General features: G+C 35.0%; 1 protein-coding gene and 1 non-coding gene across 2 annotated transcripts; one reads left to right on the forward strand and one right to left on the reverse strand.

Moving 5' to 3' along the window:
* Window positions 1-1,886: 1,886 nt before the first annotated feature.
* On the reverse strand, window positions 1,887-8,221 carry LOC133793621 (endochitinase PR4-like). The gene is made up of 3 exons (XM_062230934.1): window positions 7,792-8,221; window positions 7,471-7,696; window positions 1,887-2,225 (listed from the first exon to the last, which is right to left on the reverse strand). Exons 1-3 carry the CDS (start codon window positions 8,207-8,209, stop codon window positions 2,045-2,047), a joined length of 825 nt encoding a protein of 274 aa, XP_062086918.1. The 5' UTR covers window positions 8,210-8,221; the 3' UTR covers window positions 1,887-2,044.
* A 13,606-nt stretch (window positions 8,222-21,827) lies between these two features.
* Window positions 21,828-21,934, forward strand: LOC133798829 (small nucleolar RNA R71). The gene has a single exon (XR_009876047.1). It is a non-coding gene; the product is annotated as a small nucleolar RNA R71 (small nucleolar RNA).
* Window positions 21,935-27,766: the final 5,832 nt, after the last annotated feature.

Here is a 27,766-nt window from a genome sequence, read left to right on the forward strand (position 1 = left end):
ACTTTAAATTATTTAAGGGATATTTGTAGCATAAATACCTAATATGTACACTTATTACAGTTAAATACCCAATATTTTATTTTTACGGCAAAAATATTAAATGTTCAATATATGTTAAAGATAAATACTTTTTTTTTTTTTATTTGTGGCAAAAATACATAAAGTTGATAAATATTACTTTTTTCAGTACCTCCTCTGTTGGAGTTGTTAACTGTTGACTCATCAAATATGTATCACTTGGTAATTTAGATATTTTTGTCATCAAAATATGTATTTTTTAAAATTTGTATTAATTTAAAATGTCTTTTTAATTAATTTTTCTATTTTAAAATGAAATTGACCAATTAAAGAATGACAAATATATGCTTAGTCAACATGCTTAACTGTCCCAACATAGGAGATGCAGACAAAAATAATGTTTTAGCAACTTTAGGTATTTTTGCGGCAAAGAAAAAATAATTAGGTATTTATCTTTAACATATATTGAACATTGAGTATTTTTGCCGTAAAAATAAAAGATTAGGTATTTAACTATAACAAGTGTGAAACATTAGGTATTTATGGCGCAAATACCTCATTATTTAATTTTAGTTTAGAAATATTAATTTTATATTTTTTTAAAATTATATTTGAATAAAAAAATATATGTTTATTGATTTTTTATTATTGGATTTTATATAATTTAATAAATTTTAAAAATAAGTTCTTATTGATTTTTATTCTTAAAATAATTTTTATTTATTGTTTCTAATTTAAAATAAATAAATTAATTAAAAAAATATTTTTTTAACAGCTATGTTAGCAAATTGTTACTATTTTGAGCAAAAGTCTATGAGTGCTATAGTTTGGGGGTATTTTTGCCAGCAAAAAAAAATTAAGGGGCAAAAGTCTTAAGTACTATAATTTGAGAGAGAAAAAAATTGTCATATAAAAATAATTCTCCTGTAGTCATAAAAAAGATCAAATCTTACATAATAAATTCCGTTTTGTAATAAATTAAAAAAAATTTAAATCTTATGTTAATAACTTACCTTCAAAAGTTACAATTATCTGAAGATTAGAAAATATATATAACTTTAACACCGACATTACACCAGTATATGAAACTGGACTTAATAAATAACTGTATCTACTCAACTTATTCCATCATATTATCATAGGGACACCTTCATCATGGGAGATCATTTTATACATTATATTTTACATCAGCTTTACTCCCTTGGATCAAAAACAACAAAAACAAAAAAGTCTTCTCTCTTAACTTGTTGACTCTGCATATACTTCGAGATGTTGAACTAAAAAAAAGTAGTTTTGTAATATTTTTAGGTAAAAGGTATTTTAAACTCTAAAAGCGGATTCGAATCCAATTTCCATATCCAAATCTTGGGCCCAAAACTATTGGGTTTATTAAGAGGGCTCCATAGTCCATAATGTAAGCCCAATGATGGTCTGTCTAATTGGGTCAAGCAACCCAATATAGCCACAGCCACTAGCCTAGCGAGTCACTCCAACAAGAAAAGAAAGAGTAGTGGAACTGCAAAAACCTTTTCCTTCTCTACAATCGAACTGTGAGTTCTCTGTTCTCTGACAAGTTTATAAAAGTGTTGGGCCACGATGTATATTTTTAGGCATATTTTGTTTTTTTATCTTCATTAGAAAACAAGTAAAAGGTACTAATAAAGATAACATGTTTGCTGTAAGATATTATCAAGTAAACTATATATATATTTGGCATTAAAATGGTATTGATTTTTGGATAACAATGGTTTTGAACAGTCTATATTTGTGAAGATCCATGTACGATCCATCTGTTCTTCGTTGCATATTTTTCTTTTAAAAGCAAAGCATGATATGATAGAAGCAACTGGTGAATAGTGGGAATATATATATAAGCTCCTTATTTCCTCCGTAGGTTGATAAAAGCAATCAGTACAACTAGCTGATCGGAGAAGTACAATGATTATAACAAGTTAAACTAAAAAGCCATCAATTTTGTTCTTTTCTCTTTTTGTATCAAGCAGTCCCAACACAAGGAGATGAGAGCTTAGCAGAAGAGATTTCTTCCAGTACTAACACCGAATTGGCGGCAATAGTTGCGGTACAAGGTAACCCGAGCTTTAACTTTGGCAGGCTGCTTACCACCACATTCAAATTCACCATTGATTTTTTTAATGGTTGCTCCAAAACCTTGGTCTATGACAGGACTAACATTCTCCACCCAGAACCTAATGCACGGCTCTCTTCGAGACAGAGCTAGTCTCCACCAACACAAAGCTATTTCATTAATCAACTTGAAAAATCCCATTGTTTACAATTAACTATTTATACTCTTATTACAATAATCTTTCCCCTAACCGAATCGGTTACTTCTCTCTCTCCTCTCAACGCTCCAAGAACATCACGTAGTCCCTCATCCACCTTGGCTTCACGCGTGCTCTTCCCTTGCTGCGTTCAACCTCCTTGTTTCCTTCTTCAATGCTGGTAACCTCTTGGTTGGGCTGCTTCTCTATTGTTCCTTGGGTTGTGGCCCATTCACAGTTCGGGTCCAGAGCAATTGGGCTTACTAGTTGGGCTGGTGTATCACTGTCCCCTTCTCTGAAAACAACCTTGTCCTCAAGGTTGGTCAGATTGTATAGCTTCACGAATTTGGAAAAGTCTTCCCAAGTGGCGTCTTCAAGTGAGCTCAAAGTCCACTGCACCAAGACCTGCCGGACCTCCTTGTCATTCATCCTTATAGTTCTAGCAGCCAAGATTGCCGAGGGAATCATAAGGGGGTGGTTTGCCACGCTCAATTCTGGTAAAGGAAAGTATCGCCGAGGTGTGTCTCCAATGTATGGTTTGAGCAGTGAAACGTGGAATGTTGGGTGAATGCGACTACCCGTTGGTAGTTTGAGCGTGTATGCTACTGGACCTGCTTTGCCGATTACTTCAAATGGTCCAAATTACCTGCGGCACAACTTCGAATTCAAGCGGTGAGCAACTGTAGTCTGTCGATATGGCTGCAACTTGACAAGCACCAAATCCCTTATGTTAAACTCAATATTGGTTCTTTTCCTATCAGCTTTCTGTTTCATGCAATTTTGGGCTTGCTGCAAATTAATGCGCAGCTGCTGGAGGATGTCATCACGTGAAAGGAGGTCTTCCTCTACCGCTTGGATGGACGTCGCTCCCCATGTATAAGCCGAAATCGTTGGAGGCAGGCAACCGTAAACTGCTTGGAAAGGTGTCATGCCAATTGATGAATGGAAACTAGTATTGTAGTGATATTCTGCCCAAGACAGAAACTGACTCCACTTCTTGGGATTCTCCGCTGTGAAAGCTCTGAGATACTGTTCTAAGTAACGGTTAGTGACCTCCGTTTGTCCATCTGTTTGCGGGTGATATGTGGAGCTCATTTTGAGTTTAGTGCCCATCAACTCAAATAACTTCTGCCAAAAGGCACTTGTAAAAATTGGATCCCGGTCTGAAACAATTGTGCGAGGTAATCCATGTAAACGAATCACCATATTTGTGAAGAGTTCTGCAACTTTCGTGGCTGTATAGTGGTTAGGCAAAGCACCGAAATGAGCGTATTTCATCAAACGATCAATGACAACCAGAATGTTTGTGACCCCGTTGGAATTTGGCAGCCCAACAATGAAGTCCATTGCCAAATCCTCCCAGACTCGCTCGGGCAGCTCTAGTGGTTGTAGTAGTCTGTATGGGGCAGCTGGGGAATACTTCACCGTCTGGCAAACAAAACAAGCCTGAACAAATTGGCCTACCTCCTTACGCATACCCACCCTGTAAAAATTTGCTCCCAGCCGTCGGTATGTTCTTTCAACACCTGCGTGCCCTCCACTCAAAGATGCATGAAATTCTTGTAGTAATTGAGGTTTCAAACTATAGTGTGCGCTTATGAAGAATTTGTGTCTGAAATACAGTATTCTGTCGCATATGGTGTACAATCCCCTCTCCAATTCGCCCTTGTCCCACTGGTCGTGTATCCTCCTCAAATCTGGGCAAATTATATTTTCCTGTTTCAGTGTATCCAGAAAGTCGAAACAGCCCGAACTTACTGCCATGTAAACAGTTGACTGTACCCCTTCATGCCTTCGAGACAAGGCGTCTGCCGCTGAGTTCGCGCTACCTGCCTTATACTCAATAGAGAACTAGAAACCCAACAATTTACAGAGGAATTGCTGCTGCTTGGGGGTTTGAATCACTTGTGTAAGCAGCTTCCTCAAGCTTTTATGATCCGTGCGGATGGTGAAATGTCGACCCAATAGGTATTGTCTCCATTTAGTCACAGCCTCAACAATGGCCCTCATTTCCCGACTGTACGCTGAAGCCCCTGCGAACCGTGGTCCCAACTTCTTACTGAAAAACACGACTGGATGTCCCTCTTGCATCAATACTCCGCCAATTCTGACATTTGATGCATCGGTCTCAATGATAAACTCCTTGGAAAAGTCTGGAAGCCGTAAAATGGGTATCTCTGTCATCTTCGACTTAAGAGTATAGAAGGCCATAGCAGCTTCGGTTGTCCATTTGAAGTTGTCTTTCTTTAACATCTCCGTGAGGGGGGCGGCAATGGCGGCGTATTGTGTGACAAATCTGCGGTAGTGCCCTGTGAGCCCAAGAAATCCCCTCAGTTGCTTAACTGTTTTCGGTACCGGCCATTCTATCATGGCTGTGATCTTGGCCGGATCGGCTCTCACACCTCGTGATGATACCAAATGCCCCAGATATTCAATAGTTGTCTGAAAGAATTGACACTTATTGCCTTTGACGAAATAGTTGTGATCTTTTAATAACTGCAGCACCAATCGAAGGTGGTCAATATGCTCCTGAACTGTGTTACTGTAAACCAGAATGTCGTAAAAAAAAACAATAACAAAGTGCCGAAGGTGAGGTCTGAACAACTGATTCATCGCTGCCTAAAATGTTGAGGGGCATTTGTGAGACCGAAGGGCATGACAATGAACTCATAGTGGCCTTCGTGGGTACGAAAGGCGGTCTTGTGGATGTCGTTGCGATTCATTCGAATCTGGTGGTACCCGGCTCTAAGATCCAGTTTTGAGAAAATTTCTGCAGCTCCCAATTCATCGAGCAATTCATCTATTGTTGGTATGGGAAATCTGTCTTTGACTGTAATCTCATTAAGTGCTCGGTAGTCTATGCAAAATCGCCATGATCCGTCTTTTTTCTTAACCAACAATACCGGGGACGAGTAAGGACTGGTGCTTGGCCTAATAAACCTCAAATCACTCATTTCCTTGACGAGCTTTTCTATTATGTCCTTTTGAAAATATGGGTAACGGTAGGGCCTCACGTTGACTTGTTTTGAACCGGGTTGTAAGAAAATTCGATGATCGATTCCTCGATAAGGAGGCAGCTGTGTTGGCTCGGCAAAGACCTCCGAAAACTCACTGAGTAATCCCTTTCCTTGTGCTGGAAAGTGAGTCTCCAATTCCCCCAATTCCTCACCCCCACAAGTCGGTTTCTCTGACAATGGGGCCAACTTATACACATCTTGAACCTCGTCGTCCCGTAGCAAGGCGTGAAACTTCGTGTAAGAGAGTCGCTGTGGGGAGGTATCGGTTGAGCCAGCCAACTTCACTATCTTCCCCTGCCAAGAGAATTCCATTGTCAGCGCCTTGTGATCGTGTATACAGGGTCCTAGCGTTTGTAACCATTGCATCCCCAAGACTACATCCAACCCGCAAATGGGCAACACAAACAAATCAACCTCAAAACGATGCCCTTGGAGAATCAACTCAGCTCCCTTACAAACTTTGGAACACAGTAAAAAGTTCCCGTTACCCATATACACCCGAAACCGTTTAGTATCCTCACAAGGCAGGTTCAACTTAGCTACCAAGGCCTCCTGAATGAAGTTGTTGTTGCTGCCTGTGTCAATAAGGACCTCCAATACTTCGAAACCATGTTTTGCCATAATACGGAAGAACCTCGGGTTCATTGAATTCGAAAGGGAGTTGAGGCTCACTTCTTCCTCAGTTATCTCTTCTATCTCCTGCAATTCGGCCTCCATATCTGTCTCGCAGTCATCGTCTTCTTGTCCACACAAAATGAGCATTCGATTTTTACATTTATGCCCGAAATTGAATTTCTCGTCACAAGTGAAGCAAAGTCCTCTATCTCTACGATCCTTAATCTCAGCAGGAGACAGTCGTTTGATGGGCAATTGTTGATTACCTGGGCTACTGGATTTTGAGGAAATGCCTCCTGTGGAAACTGGGTTGTGTTTTACCGTTGATGGTGAGGCAGCTACTAGTTCGTGGAATGTTGCTCCCGTGCGTTGTGTCCACCCCGAGCGGCTGAAATCAACACGTCCCCGACCCGTCAAATCATCATGTCGATCCTCAAACAATTGGGCCTTAGCCATAGTATCAGCAAGATCAAGTGGTTTGGCCATCAAGAGCTCCCGCCTAATCTCCAACTTTAGTCCCCAAATAAAAAAATTCAGAAACATAGATTCTTAGACTCCTGTAATCCTTGGCATAAGTGATTCAAACTCCGCACGGTAATCCGACACTCTACCAATCTGAGTTAGTTTGGAAATTCGACCCAAGGGGTCATCATAAATAGATGTTCCAAAACGCAGCTGTAATGCTCGAAGAAAGGTCTCCCAGTCGACAAATGATCCTCTCTTTTCCATCCACTGAAACCAGGTTGATGGTGCCCCATAAAAGTGAAAGGTGACCACAGATAGCCGCATCGCAGGTTCCACACGATGGAGATCAAAAAACTTGTTGATCTTATAGACCCAATCATCCACACCCGAACCATCAAACCGAGGTATCTTGACTCGCAGAGTTTTGAGAATGGAGTTCACATCCCTTGTATCTGTTTCAGTGTCCGAACAGCGTCCCCCCACACGCCCCGATTCCCGACCTATACTCCTCTCCCGACCAGAGCTTGGAGAAGAAGATTGAGATACCTGAGCGATCTTCTCCTCTGTTTTCGCGGTGTGTTGCTCCAGAAGAAGTTTGAAATTCTCCATTTGGGATTCCGACCGTTGCTCTCATTTGAGGTCCAATGCTTGCAGAAGAGCTGCAATTTCGTCGTTCTTCATGGTAAGGCAAATCAATGAAAGCACCAGTAATGCACGGCTCTCTTTGAGACAAAGCTAGTCTCCACCAGCACAAAGCTATTTCATTAATCAACTTGAAAAATCCCATTGTTTACAATTAACTATTTATACTCTTATTACAATAATCTCTCCCCTAACCGAATCGGTTACTTCTCTCTCTCTCTCCTCTCAACGCTCCAAGAACATCACGTAGCCCCTCATCCACCTTGGCTTCACGCGTGCTCTTCCCTTGTTGCGTTCAACCTCCTTGTTTCCTTCTTCAATGCCGGTAACCTCTTGGTTGGGTGGCTCCTCTATTGTTCCTTGGGTTGTGGCCCATTCACAGTTCGGGTCCAGAGCAATTGGGCTTACTAGGTGGGCTGGTGTATAAGAACCACAAGGCTGTTTTAAACGAAATGACAGGGTCATTGGCCACTGTTTCAGGGGAGTTTAACCCATCGAAGTTGTTGGCTTTCCCAGCTCCTCCATAGTTGTAGTTCCATGTCAGTTGAAGTGGGCCACGCCCATTGTACCTCTTCTTGGAGTTGCATGGAAATTGTTTGTAGCTTGTATCACAGTACTTTTCATTTTGGTTTCCAGTCTCTTCCTTGAAGCAAAAATCTGCCCACAAAGTGAAAATGACTTGATCAGTAAGTATTTCAATTAATACACATAAAGAGGAAGAAGTGAGAAGAGAAGAAGAAGGAGTTTCTTACAGCCAGTCTCATGAGTGACATGAGCAAAGAAGGCTGCAATCTCACGTTTGGAATCATCGACAGAGCCACTTTTGGTGAAACGACGGTATGAGTTTAGAGCATTGAGAAAAGCCTGTCGAGTGTAGAAGTTCTTTCCTGGACAGTTTCGATTAGTGATCTGATTCTTTATCCCATTGAAGAATTGGGGTGTCACAATGTTAGCAACTGAAACACCATTTGTTGTATAGGCGCCTACTTTGCAATTTGCGCCACAGTAGTCTTTTCCTTTGCCGCAGAAGCCGAATTTGCTGCAACACTCGCCGGAGGCACATGTCGTTGAGCCACATGGTGTTTTAGCCACCAGAGTTGCAGCTAGAGTTGCCAACAAGGTTAGGCTTAGTAGTAGTACTAGTATGTTTCTCACTTTTAGGATTGCCATTTTTTTGGGAGGGAATTTAAGAGAATGAGTAGTGATGAAACTTTAGTGTTGTTTAACGCCCAAAATGTGACTACACTAAGCGGTAGTTGTAGTAAAATCGGGCGGTCGATCCACAATGAGGCAACCTAAAATCAAAAGGTTAGTAGAAAATAACACAAAAAGTTAGTAACAAGAAGTAAATAAATTGTAAATGGAAAGAGGTTTGAGATTTTGGTATTGTATTTTTTTGATGAAATGATAAAGTGAGATAGGTGAGATAAATGTAAGATGTAATCAAGAGTTTGAGAAATGGAAAGGTTTCAAGAATCATCCATATGCTTGCTTAGTTACTTGATTTACAAAAATACACAAGTAAATAGTTCACATCCCAACATTTACTTGGAAAATCTAACATTAAAGTCCATAGTTTTTCTAACAAAAGTTCATTTGAGTTATAAAGTTCTTTACTTTAAAAGCACAATGTTAATCTTATGAAAAATCTCAAAATGACAAAATACCCAAGGGCAATAATGCAATAGAAGATTAGACATAAAATTATGTATCAATATTACTTTTACTAATTAGAAGCACATAGAAAGAGCATGACTAATCCTATATACTATTAGCATAAGTAAATAAAGATAACAAAATAAAGATAGAGATGAAAGAACATAAATAACTCAAATATATTACATTAAGAACATAGTAAATCAAAGTAGCAAAATAACATCACTTGCATATGGAATCATCCTTAATCTTCCTATGAAGATTAGGCCATTATGCTCATGATTCTCACAAAATTCTAAGAAGAAAATATGAGAAGAAAGTGAGTGGAAATTTTGCTATAGTTTCTCTACTCTAAAAATTACATACCAAATATGAAGAAAGTGTCTCTATTTATAGATGGGGAAAAAGATTAAAAAGAAATTAAACAACAAAATGAAGTTTACAAAATAAATCTGAAATATTAATAATAAAATATGATTTTGAAAAATCAAATCTTATTATTAATATACCCTAGTTATTTTTGTGTATAGTCAAAATGTTCTTTTTCTAAAATACCACAAAAACATGATCTATAAAGCTCAAAATAGCAATTTACAAAGCCCAATATCCACAAAACATGGCTGGTGACACAAGAGGATTTTGACCCATTTTCAACCAATGAGAGAGTGTCACGTAGGCAGCCTTGGCTGAATAATTAGGCTGCTTCAAATGGGCCTGCGTTGGGAGCTTGCTGAAGGAGCTTGGTGTGTTGGGCTTTCATATGCATTTGGGCCTTTGTTGGGAATGGTCACATTGTACATGCTGGAGGAAATATGCATATATGTGCAAGGCTGGGTCAATGCATTTGGGCCTTTGTTGGCTTTCAGCTTTCTTGGGCCAATGGTGATGAATGGCTGATGGTCACTTGCATTGCTGAGGATTGCTAATTGATGGAGGCTGCTGAAGGAGGCATTGGGCTGGTGGAGATCACATTGCTGAAGGGAGAGCAGGTGGAGAGAAGGACGCGTGGCGCAAAGAGATTCGGACAGCTGGCGGCTGGACAAGGAAAGAAAAAAAATGGCAGTGGCCATATTTGGGCTTGGGCCAAATGGGCTGAACCTCATTTCTTCAAAAATGTCATTTTTTTCATTTTCTTTTTTCAGTTTTAACTATTTCTCTATTCTCCATTTTTATTAGTGTCCAAATGCAATTTATTTTCTGAAAATTAAATTAAAATTAATATTTTTAATTATAAAATATATTACAATAAATTCATGAAAATATTAATTAAAACTTAATTTATTTTACACTTTAGAACTAATAAATTTACATTTTTGAGCATTAATCAAGTGTCTCTTGAGCTGATAATTATAGGAGGAAATGAAATAAATGTTCAATGGAAATTTGTAATCCAATGGCCTAACTTTGAAAACTCTTTTTACTTATTAGAGCTTGAAAATTGTAAGTTTTTTTTTTTTTTTTGACAAAATGTTTATAAATATGTTAATTCTTTTTTAGATTTATAATATATTTATAAATTTTTTATATAAAAAAAATATATTTATCATGGTGAAAATGTATAATTTTGAACAAATTTACAATATGCAATATATTAAAATAGTATCAAGTAAACCAAAGGTATTAAGTTGGTTCTAATACAAACAAATACAAAAATATTATATTTTATTTATTTATATTCCACTAATAAAATTTTATTTTTATTTTTCTTGTAATTAAAAAATAAAAAAATATTATTATGATTAAATAGAATGTTTTTAAAATATAACATCTTAAATTTAGCTGAAAAAATTTATATTCTTACTTTTTTTGAAGTGGTTAAAAAATAAAGTAAAAATTAAATTTTCTACAAAAAAGATTTGACTTAGACTTTTGTAAGGGATGTGCCATAAGCTCAATTGACTTGGCAAAGAGAAACTCGTCTGTCTCCACTCTGATAGTCCTATAATCAGTGCTATTGAGTGGAGAACACAGTGATAAAACTATGGTTTCTTAATAAAAAAAGGGCAGTCTGTATATTTTCCACAACCACCACTAATTAATGGACTTTTCAAAAATTAATGCCACTGTCATAATGGTGTAAGTCTAGTTTCACAATCATGCCCTTTTTTTTAACAATGCTATTAGTACTAGTGCTCATAATAAGTGGGCTCAATTTTTTTTATTTAAAATTTTAAATCAAAATAGCATATTACATGAGTATTTGGCTTAGAATATTATCTCTATACTCTTACGGGATGTTTGGGATGAGGTTTGGGTTTGGAGAGTAGAATTAGAAAGCGTTTAGATTAAGGGAATGTGAAACTCAAATGTTTAAAGGGGTTAAGATTACTCTCAAATAAAACTAAAAAATAGGACCCACTTAGAAACACAAACCCCCAAATCATTAAAAATAAATTTACCAAACATGAATTAGATTTGACAATCTCATTCCCACCAAAACAAACCACCATACCAAACACACCTTAAGCAAAATGAGAAGACTATACATATATTGACTTATTCCTCCTCACCAGCAATGATCAATACTAGTACTAGTTGATCACAACAACGAATAGATTGATTCAAGCAGTTATAAAACTAAACAATCAGAAAATATTCTTGTGGTCTAATTAATGCATTAGTTTCAGTTTGTTAGAGTACTCCCAATAATTTCTGTATAATTAAGTTTTCTTCAAAATATCAAGAAATAATGTTAAGATATTATTTTGTAAATTATAAAATAGTTACGTTTTTACTACTAATCATTGCTATCATTTTCAAAACACCTTTAGTTAGTATCTCTATCATTTTTTTTCCTCTTTATTTGGATTATTACCCCTTAAATGATTACATAAATATTTTCGTTTGTTACTAATTTGATTAAGTTTTAACCCATTTTTATATAAACTTATCAAACTATTTTTCTCCAATTCATAAAAAAATTCATCATATTCTTATACAAACAAGTGAAACCAACAAAATTTGAATACTTATGAATCGAAAAGAGAAATTTTACTTGAAATAAAGCAAAAGGAGTTAAATTATGAATCAAGTTAAGGGTATAATAAGAATGTTGAACCATGATAAATATTTTTGTAATAGTTTCGGGCAAAAGATATTCTTCAACTATGAACTCTAATAAGAGCAGCTCCAGTGTTATTGCTTAAATAAATGCTTGTGGACTGAAGTCTGACAGCCAACGTAGCTAACCCATTTGAGAGTTTGATTGTCATAACAAAATTAAGGCACCATTGCATCTAAAGCAACAATGTTTCCCTTTATTTTATTATACACATATAAATATAGGGCATTGCTCAAGTGGAGACTCTAAAAACGTCTCCACCGGTGGGGACGTTTATTTTGCACCCTTTGATCAAATAAAGGGCTGTGATTTTCCTAATATTTGGTCTATCTCTCTCATAACTATTCTCTCTCTCTTTCCCTCACAATCGAACCCATTCACATTCACAACTATTCTCTCTCTCTTCCGAATCTGTTTCTTTTCGACTTTCCTGCTCTTGTTAGGCTAGTAAGACGAATCTATTTACTTCAAACTAGTTCGGCCATTGATCTCTAGTCCGGCCATTGATCTCTGCTGTACCTGGAATCCAAGTAATCCATCCGCTTGTGATTGCTTTTATTGAATCACTGTATATAAGGCCTGCAAACTATTACCTCGTATCGCCTAGGGAACACTATAGCTTTCAAACTTCCTTGCCTTATCCTATTGAAGTCCATTTAGCTTTCACGAACCTGCCCATCTCATAAGATCAGGTATATACAAAGTTTCTCTGTAGCCTGCAATTTGTATTATTTTTCAGTGAATCTCTCCAATCTTTGATATTTTCTTACCCACAGATACTCAAGGTGGGTTATGAAGATTTTGGCTTAAATTATTGTTAGCTAGACTATCTTTGCCTGTTTATGGATTGAACCCATTACTAATTCATTGAACCCATTAGAAGATTTTTCAATGAATGATGTTTATGCAAGGAAGGTGTCATTTATGGTATTAGGTTGATGAAGAGGTACCGTTTATGTAGTTGAGTAGATTGAACTTTTGCTAAGGATTTGTTAAGTATTAAAGCATTTCTATTATTTTATACATATATACATGATTTCATGACTTCCCTTCGGTTTGTTGGTTTTTTCTGAAGTAGTCTGTGAAAACTTATTTGAAATATATTCCCATGAATTGGAAGGTTGTGGTGGTTATAGCTATGTATAATATTGTTATATATAAAACTAGGGACAACATATTCCAACATATTCCATATAAAACTAAAGTTTAACAGTAGACTGCAATTCGTTTTGATTGGGAATTAAAGTCATTTAAAATTAGTGTTTTTACTGTTGTTAATATATTACCCATTTTTGGGGGTTTCTCCAATATGTTAGGCGAAGCTGATATTTTGGTGAAGCAATTATTATTTTAATGTGACACCATTGATGATGTGTAAATGTCGATAACCAATTTAAATTATTATATAATAATTATAATTATGGAAAGAAATTCTTTGTTATTGTAGGCAACTATGGATAGGGAAAAGTTAGGGGACATCTTGTTGGCATTGAATTCACATGAGAGTGAAGTGAAGGAATTGAAGCAGGAAATTGCATCTCTTAGACATGGTGTTTCCCAGCTTCATTTGTCTGAGGTTAGAGAAGGAGAAGAGGGCAATTCTTTTGAAGTTTTTTTGGAGAAGGCATCTTTGGTAATGAGTGAATGTAACATTGTGAGTGAGAAATTGAGTAAATTGGATGGTGCAAATGTAGATATGGTGGAGGTGGGTCGTTTGGAAGATAAATTTAGTGTAGGAACACCGTCGATGAATTTGGGAAAGGTTGAGTTATCTAAATCCAAAACATTACAAGTGGAATTGGAGTTGCGAAAACTTGATCCCGTTGATGGGGGGGTTAAAAATGTTCAACTTGAGTCGGAGGAGGTTCGTTTGGTTGACTTAAATGAGATAAGCGAAGTTGATAAGTTGCCTAGTGTGCTTGGTTGCGATGAGTTGGGTGTAGAAATTGGAGAGGGGCCTTCCAATATTGGTACTTTTACTGTAGAAATGAATGATTTAGAGGTTGATGGTAATAGTTTGAATGATAAGATTTTATTTGATCCTGAAGTGGGTAGGGAGAAGAAGAGTGGTGTATCTAATCATAGTGAGAAAGTGTGGTCTAGTTGTGTAGAAGGGAATGATTTATGTATGGAACTGGAAAAATTTACAGATATTGTTAGTGAGAGCAAACATTGTGATAGGATTTCATTGTCGACGACTGAAGAAAAAATAAAATGGCACTTTGAGGATGAAAGGAAATTAGTTTTGAAATTTGGAGGTAGTGGTTTTGATTGTGATATGTATGACATTGAAGATAGCGAAGTTGATAAAATTGTTGGGAAGGTATTGTTGATTATATTTTTTTGATTTTGGTGTACTAAATCCAATACAAATACATGTAGTTGGAATGATCTTAGAATCTACTTAACTTGTGGTGTTTGAATTTAGTATACTTTTGATCGTTGTTGCATTAGTGGAGACCTCTTAAGCCGAACAAAGTGGTCAAATTTGGAGTTGTTGAACGATTCTGAGGAAAAGTTGTTGAACTATGTGATGGACTCGAAATTACCTCCGGAGTAAGCTTTTGAATGCTTTGTATTTAAATATTTGGCCATGTTATATTTAAACAGATGATATAATTATTTGAACTAATTTTTTCATTTACAAGGGAGATAGTTTTCTTGGGAGACAAAGTAGTTGGGCGGAGGTCTGATTTTTTGAGTTTGGGAGATAAAGAACTATGCAGCGCAAGAGTGAGGATGTTAAATAAATTTGTAATTTTGAGGTTGGTCAATGAAGACTTATACTCACATTAACTAATATGTGACAAGTTTTTTAATGTTGAAGGTTGTGAACTGTATGATTGATATTTTATCAACAGTTGAAGTGGAAAAGAATAGGAAAAATATGAGATTCTGGTGGATCCCGACAGCTTTATCGGTTTGTATTAGTTAAAAGAATTTTGTTGTTCTTTTTGTATGCCATGTTGATGACAATATTGTTTGGTTTTTTTAATTTTCTTTTTGTAGCGGCCAGACAGTTTATGTTATAGTACTATAAGTAATAAAAAGACATGGTTTGAATGGTGTGGAGAGGTTGATCAGTTGGAAAAGGTTAAATTGATTACTTTTATGAATATAATTTATGGTTTCCTATTTTATTGTTATGAGATTTTAGTAATTCTTATTGATGAGTATCTGCCAGGTTTACGTGCCTGTGCTTGCTAAAAGACATTGGTTTCTAGCCGTAATCAATATATTTGAGAAGAAAGTTAATGTGTTCGATAACTTCAGCATTCCTTCGTATTTATTATGTGGTGGCATAATTATGTCGATGGTTTGTATATATTGTGTAGTTTTTTTATTCACATTATAATTTTATTTTTTAGAAATGTTTCAAAATTTATGAACTATCATTTTTTTACACATTTTGAATATTTTTTGTGTCTTTTGTGAACAGCTATGCTCCATGGACAATGCATTCAGTGAACAATTCAAAAAAATTTACGGATCCGATTTTTCTTTTACACAATTTAGTATAAGTGAACCTATTTCCCATCGATACAAATGCGTTGATTATGATTGCAGTGTGTATGTCACAAGAATGCTTCTACAAGAATATGTGAAGGGAGTGTTAGGTGATGAAGCAGATGATGTGGTTGATGACTATGTTCCTGGAATACCTATTCGAATAGGACCATTATATGTTAGTGTATCTGAATGTTTAAAAAAAATTGTGTGAAAATATAATTTTACTAATAATTAATGTTTGAATTGTATTAGGTACCGCGGGAGTTTGATTGGAAGGTTATAGGGGCACTAATTTTGACATCTTCACTGAACAAAAGAAGAGATTTTATAATAGAGAAAGCGTCCTGCGTTTGTTAACTTTGTTTTGTAATTTTGTGAGTAATGTGAATAGGCACAGAATTATGAAATGCAAGGATTGCATTAGTTAGAAAGGTACGCTAAGGAAGAAGAAAAAGAAGATATTGAAGTGTATTGGAATCAATGAATGTGTTGATTTAAGTTTTGTAATATATTGCAATTTATCAATGATTTTATAGTTAATATACCTTATTTTGGATTTCTTTGTCCAGTCTACAATCTTTGGAGTAGCTATTTTTTTTTAGAAATAATAGTGATTTCAATTGACAAAATTAGGGAAAAGCTTGGTGTTGTTCAGGCTATAAATTGTTGAAAAATAAAGATGTTTGAACTTAACCAATGAGCCACACGCGTGGCTGATATTTCAACCATGAAACTGTTAAACAACTATAGGAAGCAGTCACTAATTTTGGATGTTACTTGGATTCAAAAACTGGTTATTATACAAAACTTCAGCACAAGTGGTCCTATTAATTAATAATACAGAACTTGGGCAACAATAGTTGTTTTTAAAGTAGACATATAAATGTTCATTAATAAACAACAACCTGATTATTGTAATTATGTTCTAAAAGTGAAGGAAGAACAAGTATTAATTTAATTTTATTGTTGCTGTTGCCCCATGGGCCCAGTATATGAATTGTTGATGGAGTCCTTTTAATCTCCTTAGTTGTCCCTTTTGAAATCACTTTCGCTGTCTTCACCTGTCCATTGAACCTGCAATTTGATTAATTTCAATTAGTTTTGATTTAAATATAATTCCTATTCTTGTGGATTGTTATTTGATTTAAGGTACCATTTCCTCGTGGACATTTTCAAGTATGGACTTGTAATTATTCAAGGCAGTCGTTGTTGTAATCATTTGCCGCATTAACTCTCTTTGAACCGCATCTATTTTTCGTATAAGTGTTTTTGGTGTTGACTGTGTTACCTAATATTGAATTTGAAAAAAATATATAAGATTGCTCTAAGTATTCAGAAAGAGTTTATGGAATGCTAGAATGAAGGATGCAGCTGAGACATAGATGTGTCTTTTTGTACTATAATTAAAATAAATAATGTTTGGAGTTCGTGGCATAGCGAGATAAAGTGAGATTAAATTTTTTTAATACAAAAATACACAGTTCACATACCAAGTGATTTATAATATTGAAGTTAACTTTCATCATCAAATTGAATAACATACCTTGTGGTGTGTTATTGTACACAAAACTTCTCTTTTGTACTTTTCACAGTTCTCCTTTGTTTGTTCTTCCCAGAATTCTGATGCCGATTTACCAGACAAACACCATGGCTTTGTAATTATGACCAGTTTTTCTCGAACAAGCATTGACTTGGGTGGTAGTTGTGGTATTCGGTTGGGAACAATTCCACAACTTTGCATTGAAACTCGCTCCCCCAAATACCACTCTGCTCCGTTCGGGCCAACCAGTAAGATTCGACTGGAGTTGGCTACCTCACTTAGGGCAACATAGTAAGGTTGAATTTCTTCATCTCCCCATGGACAGAGGTCAACCTGGTTAAATTAGAAATTTAGTGAATTTGGTTTCATAATTACAGTCTATACGCTAGCATAGCGTACATTTGATTTTACCTCGTCCAATGTTAGATTTGTTAGTTTTTCCCTATAGTACTTCAACAGGGCCGCAATCCCCATTGTTGGTGGAGGGCAATTACTCCACAGAAGGCTTCGTGGAAAGACTTTTGATGATATCGATTGTGGTGTAACACGCACACATGGTAGGTATTCCCTTGCCCAAACTTGTTATAAGAATAAAATTGTTTGTTAAGTTTCAATAATATATTAAAAATTAATGTTTTATACAACATTCTATGATGACTAGAAAAATGGCAACACAAACATGCCTCATACAGAGATTTTGTATTACCTCCCATGCTTTCCAAAGGCCTCCCATGCAGTGTGTGTTGTGTCTACATAAGTCATCCATTTGCTGGTACATAAAAGCCAATGCAGCTCCCCCCCAATCGAAAGATCCTATATCTCCTATACTAGCCAAACACGGTAAGTAGTACAAGTGCACCATCTTATTAGAACGTGCAAACAAAGTGCACCCAAGTAGTGCGAGTATGAAGACCCTAGTTAAAATATCATGGTCTTCAATATTTCTTAGTTGCATATTGCGATAAGCTGTGTATAGCCAACTCAATTTCACCCTTCTTCTGCCAATGGTTGCTAGTGGTTGTCCTACTAACTTTGTTAGTTGTTCTATATTTTTGTGGATGCGTCTATCCATTTTCAATGGGTTACCATGCACTGGTATTCCAGAAATTGAACTAAAATCCTTGGGGGTCAATGTCATCTCTCCTAATTTCTCAAATATGAATGTATGTGTTGTGTCCCACCACTTCTCCCCAAGTACTTGTAATAGTGCAACATCCATTTCTGATTGGTTTATGCCGTCCACTAAAGGTTGTAATCCTGTCACTCTAACTCTATCTTTTACTGAATTTGGGAGCTTAGCATACCATTCGATGATTAGTTCACAATCTCCTGCCCCGTCAATATCAATCTCTTTCTCCTGACATGGTATATTAATTAATTTTGTACTCATAATAATACAAATTTTCAATTTTAAGATAATTTAAATAACCCACACCGACCTTCCCAATACAAATGAGCAAATTTATGCTGTATGCATAAAAATAGAAACAAGTAAAACCAAACGAGAGGTGTAAGGACTAGGAATGACTTTTAATAATACGTTGGAATAAGTGTTTGGGATACAAGGCACTGAATATGCTGCAAAGCTTTATGCAGACAAGGAGAAGTGGGCTGAAACATTTCTGAGAGGGAATTTCTTCTGTGGAATGACAACTACTCAACGAAGTGAAGGTATTAATGCGGTGTTGAAGAAAAAAGTGAATCAAAAGTTGAAGTTGTACGAGTTCGTCAGGGGGGTCAACATGACCTTATCTTTAATTAGACAACGTGAAGCAAAGGATGAGTACATTACACTTCACACTAGTCCCCAGCTCGGGAAGACAAATTTGCCACAAATAGAGGATGAATTAGCAAATCTTTACACACGAAACATGTTTTACAAGGTACGACACCAGATGTTGAAAGAAGGTAGGTACATGGTGAAAACCCTATTGGAGGAAGAGGATGCAATCATTTTGAAGCTTCACAAGTATGCTGCTGAACAAGTGAAGAGGCATGTATATGTAACACCGGAGCGTGATCTCTTTGTTTGTGAATGCCAATATTTTTTGTCATATGGGATACCATGCCGACATATATTTGCTTTAATAAAACGACTACACATTACTTCAATGCCTCGAGCACTAATACTATCTCGGTGGATGGTTGAGACTAAACAGACTCACAATTTTCCAATTGGCAATATGGATGCTACCTTAGACAAACGAGAGGTGGAGAGTGCAAGATTTGGTGCAATTAGTAGCCAGTTGGGTGAACTTGCGTATCTTGGATCGAGGAATCAGTCGACATACCATATTGCAAAAAGTGAGATTGACAGATTATGCGGTAAGCTTAAAGCAGTTGTGGACATGGGAGACAAGGAGATTAGCCATAACCTGCCTCTACACAGGGAGTTTCAATTCCCAGTGTTGGATCCATACTTCACAAAAAGTAAGGGTACAGCAAAGGTACCTGGCTCGAAAAAAGGTACTCGCCGCAAGTGTAGTATTTGCCAGAAAAGTGGACATAACAAGTTGACTTGCCCGATAAAATGGAAGAAGGATCACCGGATTGGAGAGTCAGATGAATATGAAGATGCAGAAGAAGATGACCAATGCTATGGAATGGGATTGAATGATGAATGGGCTGGGCAAAACTCAATGGACTACACACAACATGAGAATGAGACAGAAAATGATGTTGTTGACGATTTAGGCAGTGAACTACAAAATGATAAAGTGAATAAAGTGGGAACACAGGTTGAGGAGGGAAACAATTGGTGGAAAAGTCCTTTCTGATTTCGTTATGATATTTTGTCATTTTCAACAACTGTGATCCCAGACTTCTTAGGCACAACTTGAACTGGACTAACCCATTGACTATCAGAAATAGGGTAAATGATACCTACGTCTAACAATTTTATGACCTCTTCTCTAACTACTTCTTTCATATTTGGATTTAATCTTCTTTGACATTCCCGAGAGGTTTTAGCATTCTCTTCTAGATGGATTCTATGCATACATATGGATGGGCTAATTCCTTTAATGTCTCCAATGGTCCAACCTATGGCTTCTTTATGTTTTCTAAGGACATCTAACAATTTACCTTCTTGTTCTTTATCTAAAGCGGATGCTATGATAACAGGTAAGGTTTCAGACTCTCCTAGAAAAGCATATTTTAAATTTTCTGGCAAAGGTTTAAGGTCTAACTTTGGAGACTCAGAAATTGATTGAACATGACCTAAGGGTGAAAAAGGTTCAACTTTGGTTTCATTTAAGGGTATAGGCTCTACCGAAGAATTCACATCATCATTAGAGTCATCAACATGCAAGTTCATACCAAAGTATTTTTCACAAAAATCAAATAAGTCATTTCCATCATTTTCACAAATACTATCTATCATGTTAACTTCATGCACTTCTTCACACTCAACAGATTTAACCACATTAAAAACATTCAATTCAACAGTCATATTTCCAAAAGATAATTTCAAAACACCATTACGACAATTTATGATTGCATTAGATGTAGCTAAGAATGGTCTACCTAAAATGATAGGAATTTGAGCATGCATATTTTCCACAGGTTGAGTATCAAGAACAATGAAGTCAACAGGAAAATAAAATTTATCAACTTTTATCAAAACATCCTCTATAATGCCTCTAGGAATTTTTACAGAACGATCGGCTAATTGAAGAGTTATAGAGGTAGGTTTTAGCTCACCAAGACCAAGTTGCTTATAAACAGAATAAGGCAATAAATTTACACTAGCACCCAAATCAAGTAAAGCTTTGTTAATAAAATGATCACCAATAATGCATGAAATTGTGGGACACCCAGGATCTTTATATTTAACAAGACTCTTATATTGAATAATGGAACTAGCTTGTTCAGTTAAAAACGCCTTTTTAGGAACATTAGTGTTTCTTTTAACAGTACAAAGATCCTTTAAAAATTTAGAGTAGGCAGGAATTTGTTTAATGGCATCTAAGAAAGGGATATTGATACTAACTTGTTTAAAAACTTCTAAGATGTCATTATATTGGCTACCTTTTTTAATTGGAAGTAATCTTTGTGGGAATGGGGCTTTTGGAATGAAAGGATGGATTGGAGTTTCTTTGTTTGATGAGTCATTGAGATTAGAACTAGGAGGCTGACTCTTTTCTTTTTCTTTTTCATTTTCAACCTCGGGTATGTAATCGGGTTTGACAATTTTCTTTCCAGACCTAAGAGTTGAAATTGATTTGACTTCTCCATTATGACTAGACTTTCCTATCTCATATTGACCTTTTGGATTAGGGATAGGTTGACTAGGGAATGTTCCTTTTTCTCTATCAGCTAAAGCAGTGGCGAGTTGTCCTACTTGTGTCTCGAGTTTGGTAATAGATTGAGATTGATTTTGTAGGATTTGTTGGGTGGATTGCATAAATTGTTGTAAAGTATCTTCTAAGGAAGGTTTTCTTTGTTGCGGATATGGTTGATTTTGTGGGGCATGAGCTTGGTTTTGTGTGTTGTATTGGTGCCCTTGATTCATTTGGGGTTGGTTTTGTCTCCATGAAAAGTTCGGATGGTTTCTCCAATTTGGATTGTAGGTGGATGAAAATGGGCTATCATTTGGTTTCCCATAAGTATGAAGTGCATTGGCCTCCTCGGAAAAGGCTTCTTGGTAGGAAGGACATGATTGGGCATTATGGCAAGGACTAGAACATATAGAACAAACATCTTTTCTTGGTTGTATTGGAGAATTTATAGTTTGGCTTATGGCTAAAGCTTCTACTTTTCTCGCTAATTTGTCTAAGGATGTTCTTAAGTCTAATTCTTCTTTTACTTCATACCTTCCTCCTCTTTTTGGTGAATTAGTTGACCTAGACCTAGGATCAAAATAATTCCATTGTTGCGAATTGACAGATAAATCTTCAAGGGGGTCCCACGCCTCTTGTCCTTGAAATTTTAAAATTTTTCCAGTATGCATAGATTGAATCATTTGACGATTAGAGGGAGTCAAACCATCATAAAAATATTTTACAAGTCTCCATTTTTCAAAACCATGATGAGGACATTTTAATAATAAATCTTTAAATCTTTCCCAACATTCATAAAACTCTTCATTATCTTTTTGAAAAAACTCGGAGATTTCTCTCCTTAGACTATCAGTTTTAGACATAGGAAAAAATTTCAGTAAGAATTTATTATAAAGTTGATCCCATGTAGTTATAGACCCCGTGGGAAGGGAATTTAACCAAGCTTTTGATTTGTCTTTTAATGAAAAAGGGAACAATCTTAGTTTGACCGACTCATCAGAAAAATTTTGAAATTTAAATGTTGAGCAAATTTCTAAGAAATCTTTGACATGCATGTAAGGATCCTCTCTATCTAACCCATAAAAAGATGGCAATAATTGAATGATTGCGGGTTTAAGCTCAAAATGAGTAGCAGAAGTAGTAGGTAAAACAATGCATGACGGAGCATTAGATGAAATAGGTGCAAAATATTCAAGCAAAGTTTTTTCAGGCACAACATTTTCATCAAGAGGATTAGCAATAGGTTCCATGATGCTCAAATTTTTACTAACACTTTCAATTTCAAACAAAGATAAACGTCTTTTTACTAATCGTTTTTTAGAGTTACGTTCCCAATGATGCATACAATTTTTCACAAACAAGGCAACAAGGATAATCTCAAACAAGCAATTTTCTGATGTGGAAGATCAGTTAAAACCGCAACCACAGAGCATACTTAGAATTTTTAGAGATTTCACAACAATATAATTCTTATGGTTTACTTGTCCCCAGGCCTATTTGATTCCACTTACTCGCGCACTACTAACAACTCCCCGAGGTTAATTAGTAGAGGCGGATGGGAATTTTGGTCAAATTTCCTTTAAGCAAGAATTGCTTATGGTGAAAGGACAAGATTTATGTTTTTTTTTTTTTTTTTTTTTCAAGTATTTTTCACAATATTACACTAAAATATTAAAGAAGACAAAAAAAAATAAGGCAAAAATTAAATAAGACTAAAATTTAGGCAAGAGTAGGGAGGCATAGCATGCCATCAACCATAACAAAATTAAGGTAAAAACTAGGAGGCACAAGTGCCATCAACTTAAACATAAGATAGAGGACTAGGAGGCAAAAATTGCCATCAACTAGCTAGGAGGCAAAATTGCCATCAACTAGTAATTTGCGGAATTTAAATAAAATAAAAATACAACAAAATAAATAAAGAAAATTACACAAAGGTTAGGAGGCACAAGTGCCGTCAACTAACAAAGATATAAAATAAATAAAATTACAACAAAATTAGGAGGCACAAGTGCCATCGACTATAAAAATTTAAAAGGATAGATAGGAGGCACAAGTGCCGTCACTAAAAAAAAAACAATAAATATAGAAATATAAGTATATTTTTTTTATGGGTGGTTGAACCGTCCCAAATTTTCTTTTTATCTTTTTTTTTTTTTTAGTTTTTTATAGATATATATTTTTTTTAGTTTTTTTTTTAAAGTGCAAAAAAAAATTAAAATAACTAGTAGAAGAATCCACTAACCTTGAGATAAATTTCGTTTCTTTTCTCTTGCAACTCCCCGGCAACGGCGCCAAAAACTTGATGGACCCAAAACGGGTATGTTTAAAAATTTATATATCGCAAGCGCACGAATCGTCCATAAAGAATAGTGATCGTGTAAGCAAGGATGTCGAACCCAAGGGAGTTGTCTAAAATCGAAAATGAAACTATTTTAAATCAAAAATAATAAATTCTAACCTAGCTCCAAAGATTGATGAGTTTTAATATTATGAACATAAAATAAAAGATTGAAAAATAAAGCTATTTAAGAGAATAAAAATAAAGCAATAATGAGTAGAAAATAAGTGTTAAAAGAAAAGATTATTAAGATACTAGAATCCACAAAATGTAAGTTTAATAATATTTATTAGTATATTGATTCCCAAGTTTTAGTGATAGTTAAAATATTTTAAACTATCATTTTCCAAAAAGATTTATAATTTTAAGCACAAATTTCTTATAAAAAGATAGGATTTTTCTTCACTTTTCAAAATTATAATTTCAAAGCATTTAGTGTAAATCAATCTAATGAAATAACAAATAAATCAATGAACATTATTTATAAGGCAAAACATAATATTTTTGTTCTAAGCATGGATGTGTACAATTTAATGACACATCTTACACAAAAAATATTATGTTTATGCACTAATGAAGAACAAAGTGTAAATATGTTCTAACAATCTAAAATACAAGATATTTAAGATGAAAGAAATATATGTAGAAGAAAAATCCATAGACTTTGTTGCATTACAAGGGAAATCAACATACAACATAAATATTACCTAGTTACAAGTTGCTTCATCATGATCTTAATAATCTTATGAAAAAGATTAGAAGCACATAACTAGAATAGAAATTACAAAATAAATGACATACATACTTGCAAAATGCTCTTGAAAAACCCAAATGGAAGAGAGAATGGTAGAGAGAAAATGAGAGAAAAAGATGGTAACCAAAAAATTAAGCACACCAAAAATGGTCTTGAAAGTCCATATTTATAGCCAAAGTGAGTTTATTAAAATAATCAATTTAAATTAATTAAATTGATTAGATTAATTAAATAAAATAAATATGGTATGTAGAGGTAAATTATAGGGTGTAATGATGATGTTGTGGTGAAAATGTGTAGGAAAAATGGTAAAAAGTTGGCATTTTTGTCATAGGGGACAAAGGGACAAAATGCATTTTTGTTGGGCTCAATAAGGGAAATGGCAGCAATGTGGTGGTTGGGTGTTGGAGGGGGGGCCACGGGTTGGGCCTAGAGTGGGCCTCACGTGGTTGGGCTTTTGGAGAAACACCATTTTTCTTGTTACTTTCTTTCAAAATTACCATCTTTCCTTTGATTTTCTTGCTTTTCAAGGGCAATAATTTTCCTACACAATAAATTATAAACTAAATTAAAATTAAATATTTTCATTAATAAAATATATCATATAACTCCCATGAAAACATTAATTAAAATTTAATTTACATAACATTTAATTTCAATAAAATCATATTTTTAGCATTCAAACTAACAATACTAATTTTAAATAATTAAACTACAACATATTATAATAACATATCTATAAAAACATATAAAAATCTAGAAAACTACAATAAGACTAATAAATTAAAAATTACATAAAAACTTAATAAGTTAATTAAAAACTCATGAACTAAGCAACAATTAGCATGTAAAACATGGTAAAATAACTCTATTTTGTAGAGTTATCAGGAGTAATGCCATTAATTTATAAATTTAAATTTACGCAAAAATGGTCATTAGTGTATAAAAGCTTTGCTCGAATATCATTGCATCAGATTCATTAATTGCGCGTGCCTTTGGCTTGTGGAGTGGCATCACTCTTTGTTTGTGGGCATTGTTAATGGGTTCCATCCATACTTGTTATTATTTACATGGTTGTTTTAATGGTTGTTTTAATGTTCATAAGATACAAGTTTAAGATGAATAAATCGTTATGGTACTTTCTGCATTACTTATGGGAAGCCTCAATAATTATAATTTTCATATGCTATGTCTAAGCACAATCTATAAAATTGCTTTGCTCCTATTTGGTACCTTTAATGGTATGTAGAACAACTATATTTTCCACCAAAATAATAAAAAACATACATTATTTTGAAGACGTTACCTTCATATAGTTGCAGGTGTTATAAGGCAACTCCACCTAGTAATTAAAGTGGGACATCATATACCAAAATTTTCATAACAACTAACAACCACCACTGCTGTACAACCAGCCACTGCTATGCTATACCATGATTCTTGTCTTCAGTATAAAACCTTGAAATAGGACAGGGTGGTGTTTATAAATGTTTATTCTTAATTAAAGTGGGACAAATATATCAAGCTCTATAATAGAAAATGCTTAATATGCCATGGTAGTTTTTATAATATATTTTATTTGTCTTCAATATATGCAAGTAGGGCTGATTCATCATTGTTCATTTTAATAATACATCACACCTATATACAAAGAATTCATCACCCCCACACAATAAACACCCTGTCATTCACAAATAGAAAGGGGCAACAAGATCAAATTAAAAAGTATATGACAATACATAAATTAGCTCAAAAGGATATGCGGAGCACCCATGACAATAGACCCACACCCCATTAAACATATTTTTCATGAAACACCTCACTCACAATTACTAATCATCAAACCTATTTCCCTACACATGGAGTGGAATTCTTCTTTGTCCTCGCTGAAGCCATTATTTGATCCCTAACTTTGTTGTGTACTGATGTCACTAAACCAACAGCGACACGAGCCCTTTCATCATCCGAGTTATACTTTAACAAAAATTGTGAATTGTGAAAGAAATACAAAAACAAATTTCAATTACTTAATATAAACATTATTCAACTACTAAGAAACTCAATAGTTTTAAAAATTAATACAGTACAACATAAAAACTTACACCCTTTAGTTTGAAGTCAGAAGGATTGCGTTGTGCCATCCAATTTATCACATGAATACCACAGTCATATCCATTTGATTGTTGGACAACTTCATTATTAGTGAAAGCCTTGAAACATGTGAATGACTTCACAGGTCCCTTCCACCGTGATAACTCATCTCGGAGAACTAAATTAAGCTGTTGCAACTATAGTGTGGACAAAACAAGATAACATCAACTGTAATGATAGTCAAATACTACACCTTTAGTTTAGAAATAGAAAACCTTCTCTAGTTAATTAATAACCCACCTCAGTTTTACTCCCAACAATGAAAAAGGTTAAAACTTCCCCAAAAAAATTAAAAACTCACCACCACTGGAACAAGAGAATGTGATAATGATTCTTTGCGCCCTAGCAGCATCGAATCACATATTTCGACAACCCCATTACCTACATGAACTATAAAGAGAACCCAGTGTTGCATTTCCTCGTTGTGAACTGGAATCTTAATCTGCAAAATAATGAAATATTCAACTAATAAAATAAACCCAAAAATACAAAAAAATACCACACATAAATATACCTTCCCACATAAATTCAAATCTCCAATAAATAGTTTACGAGCTGAATCAGATCGACCACTTTGAGGAAACAAGTTCTGAATACTAATTCCAGTACACTGTCACTCAAAAATATTCACAATTAATTCCATATCTCTTATATTGAGTTGAATTTTGCTACAGGAACAGTACTCACCGTCATTCTAGTATTCAAATACCATGACGAACGACTCTCTGTTGAAACTTGCTGCTCCCTACGTGTGTTCATCTCACATACTACATTCAACACCTGCGGTCAAAACAAGAAAAAAACATTGGAAACCTACCCTTACCGTCCATGAATATTAGTTTAGATGGGGAAATATAAATAAAGTGACTACTTCTAACTAAACAGTCCAACATTATCAATCCATACCTCTCCATTAATAAAAACCCCAGGACACAGTGTTCGAACCAAACCACGCGTGAGATGATTAAACCCCGTGTCTACCAGTGTCTCACTGTGCCACAATTATAAAACAAATTTATAATAATATTGGGTATCGGATAGAAATTTTTTATTGTTAACTAATGGAAAAAATATACTTACTCATGATTCAAACTATCATCAAATATGTATTCTATTAATTTCCCTATATCATCGTCAATTATGGGGGTGCGAATTTTAAAGGGCCCTATGCTTTGGCTCTGCCCAGTTGTAACATTAGAAACATAAACTCCACGTGGAGTTGTCTGCGATTTACTCTTCACCTGATTAAATAAACTAGTAAATTATAAAACAAGGTACAATAACAAATAAATATAAAACGTACTCAATTACACATTTACCATTTTTTTCCTCCGTTCAACAGGCCCACCAATGCTACTAGACATTGACTGGATTCCTACTTTTACATTCGACAACTTTGAACATTTTTGGTTAATCGTACAAATTCTAGGCTTC

The sequence above is a fragment of the Humulus lupulus genome, chromosome 8 (assembly GCF_963169125.1).
Source record: "Humulus lupulus chromosome 8, drHumLupu1.1, whole genome shotgun sequence".
Lineage (NCBI taxonomy): Eukaryota > Viridiplantae > Streptophyta > Magnoliopsida > Rosales > Cannabaceae > Humulus > Humulus lupulus.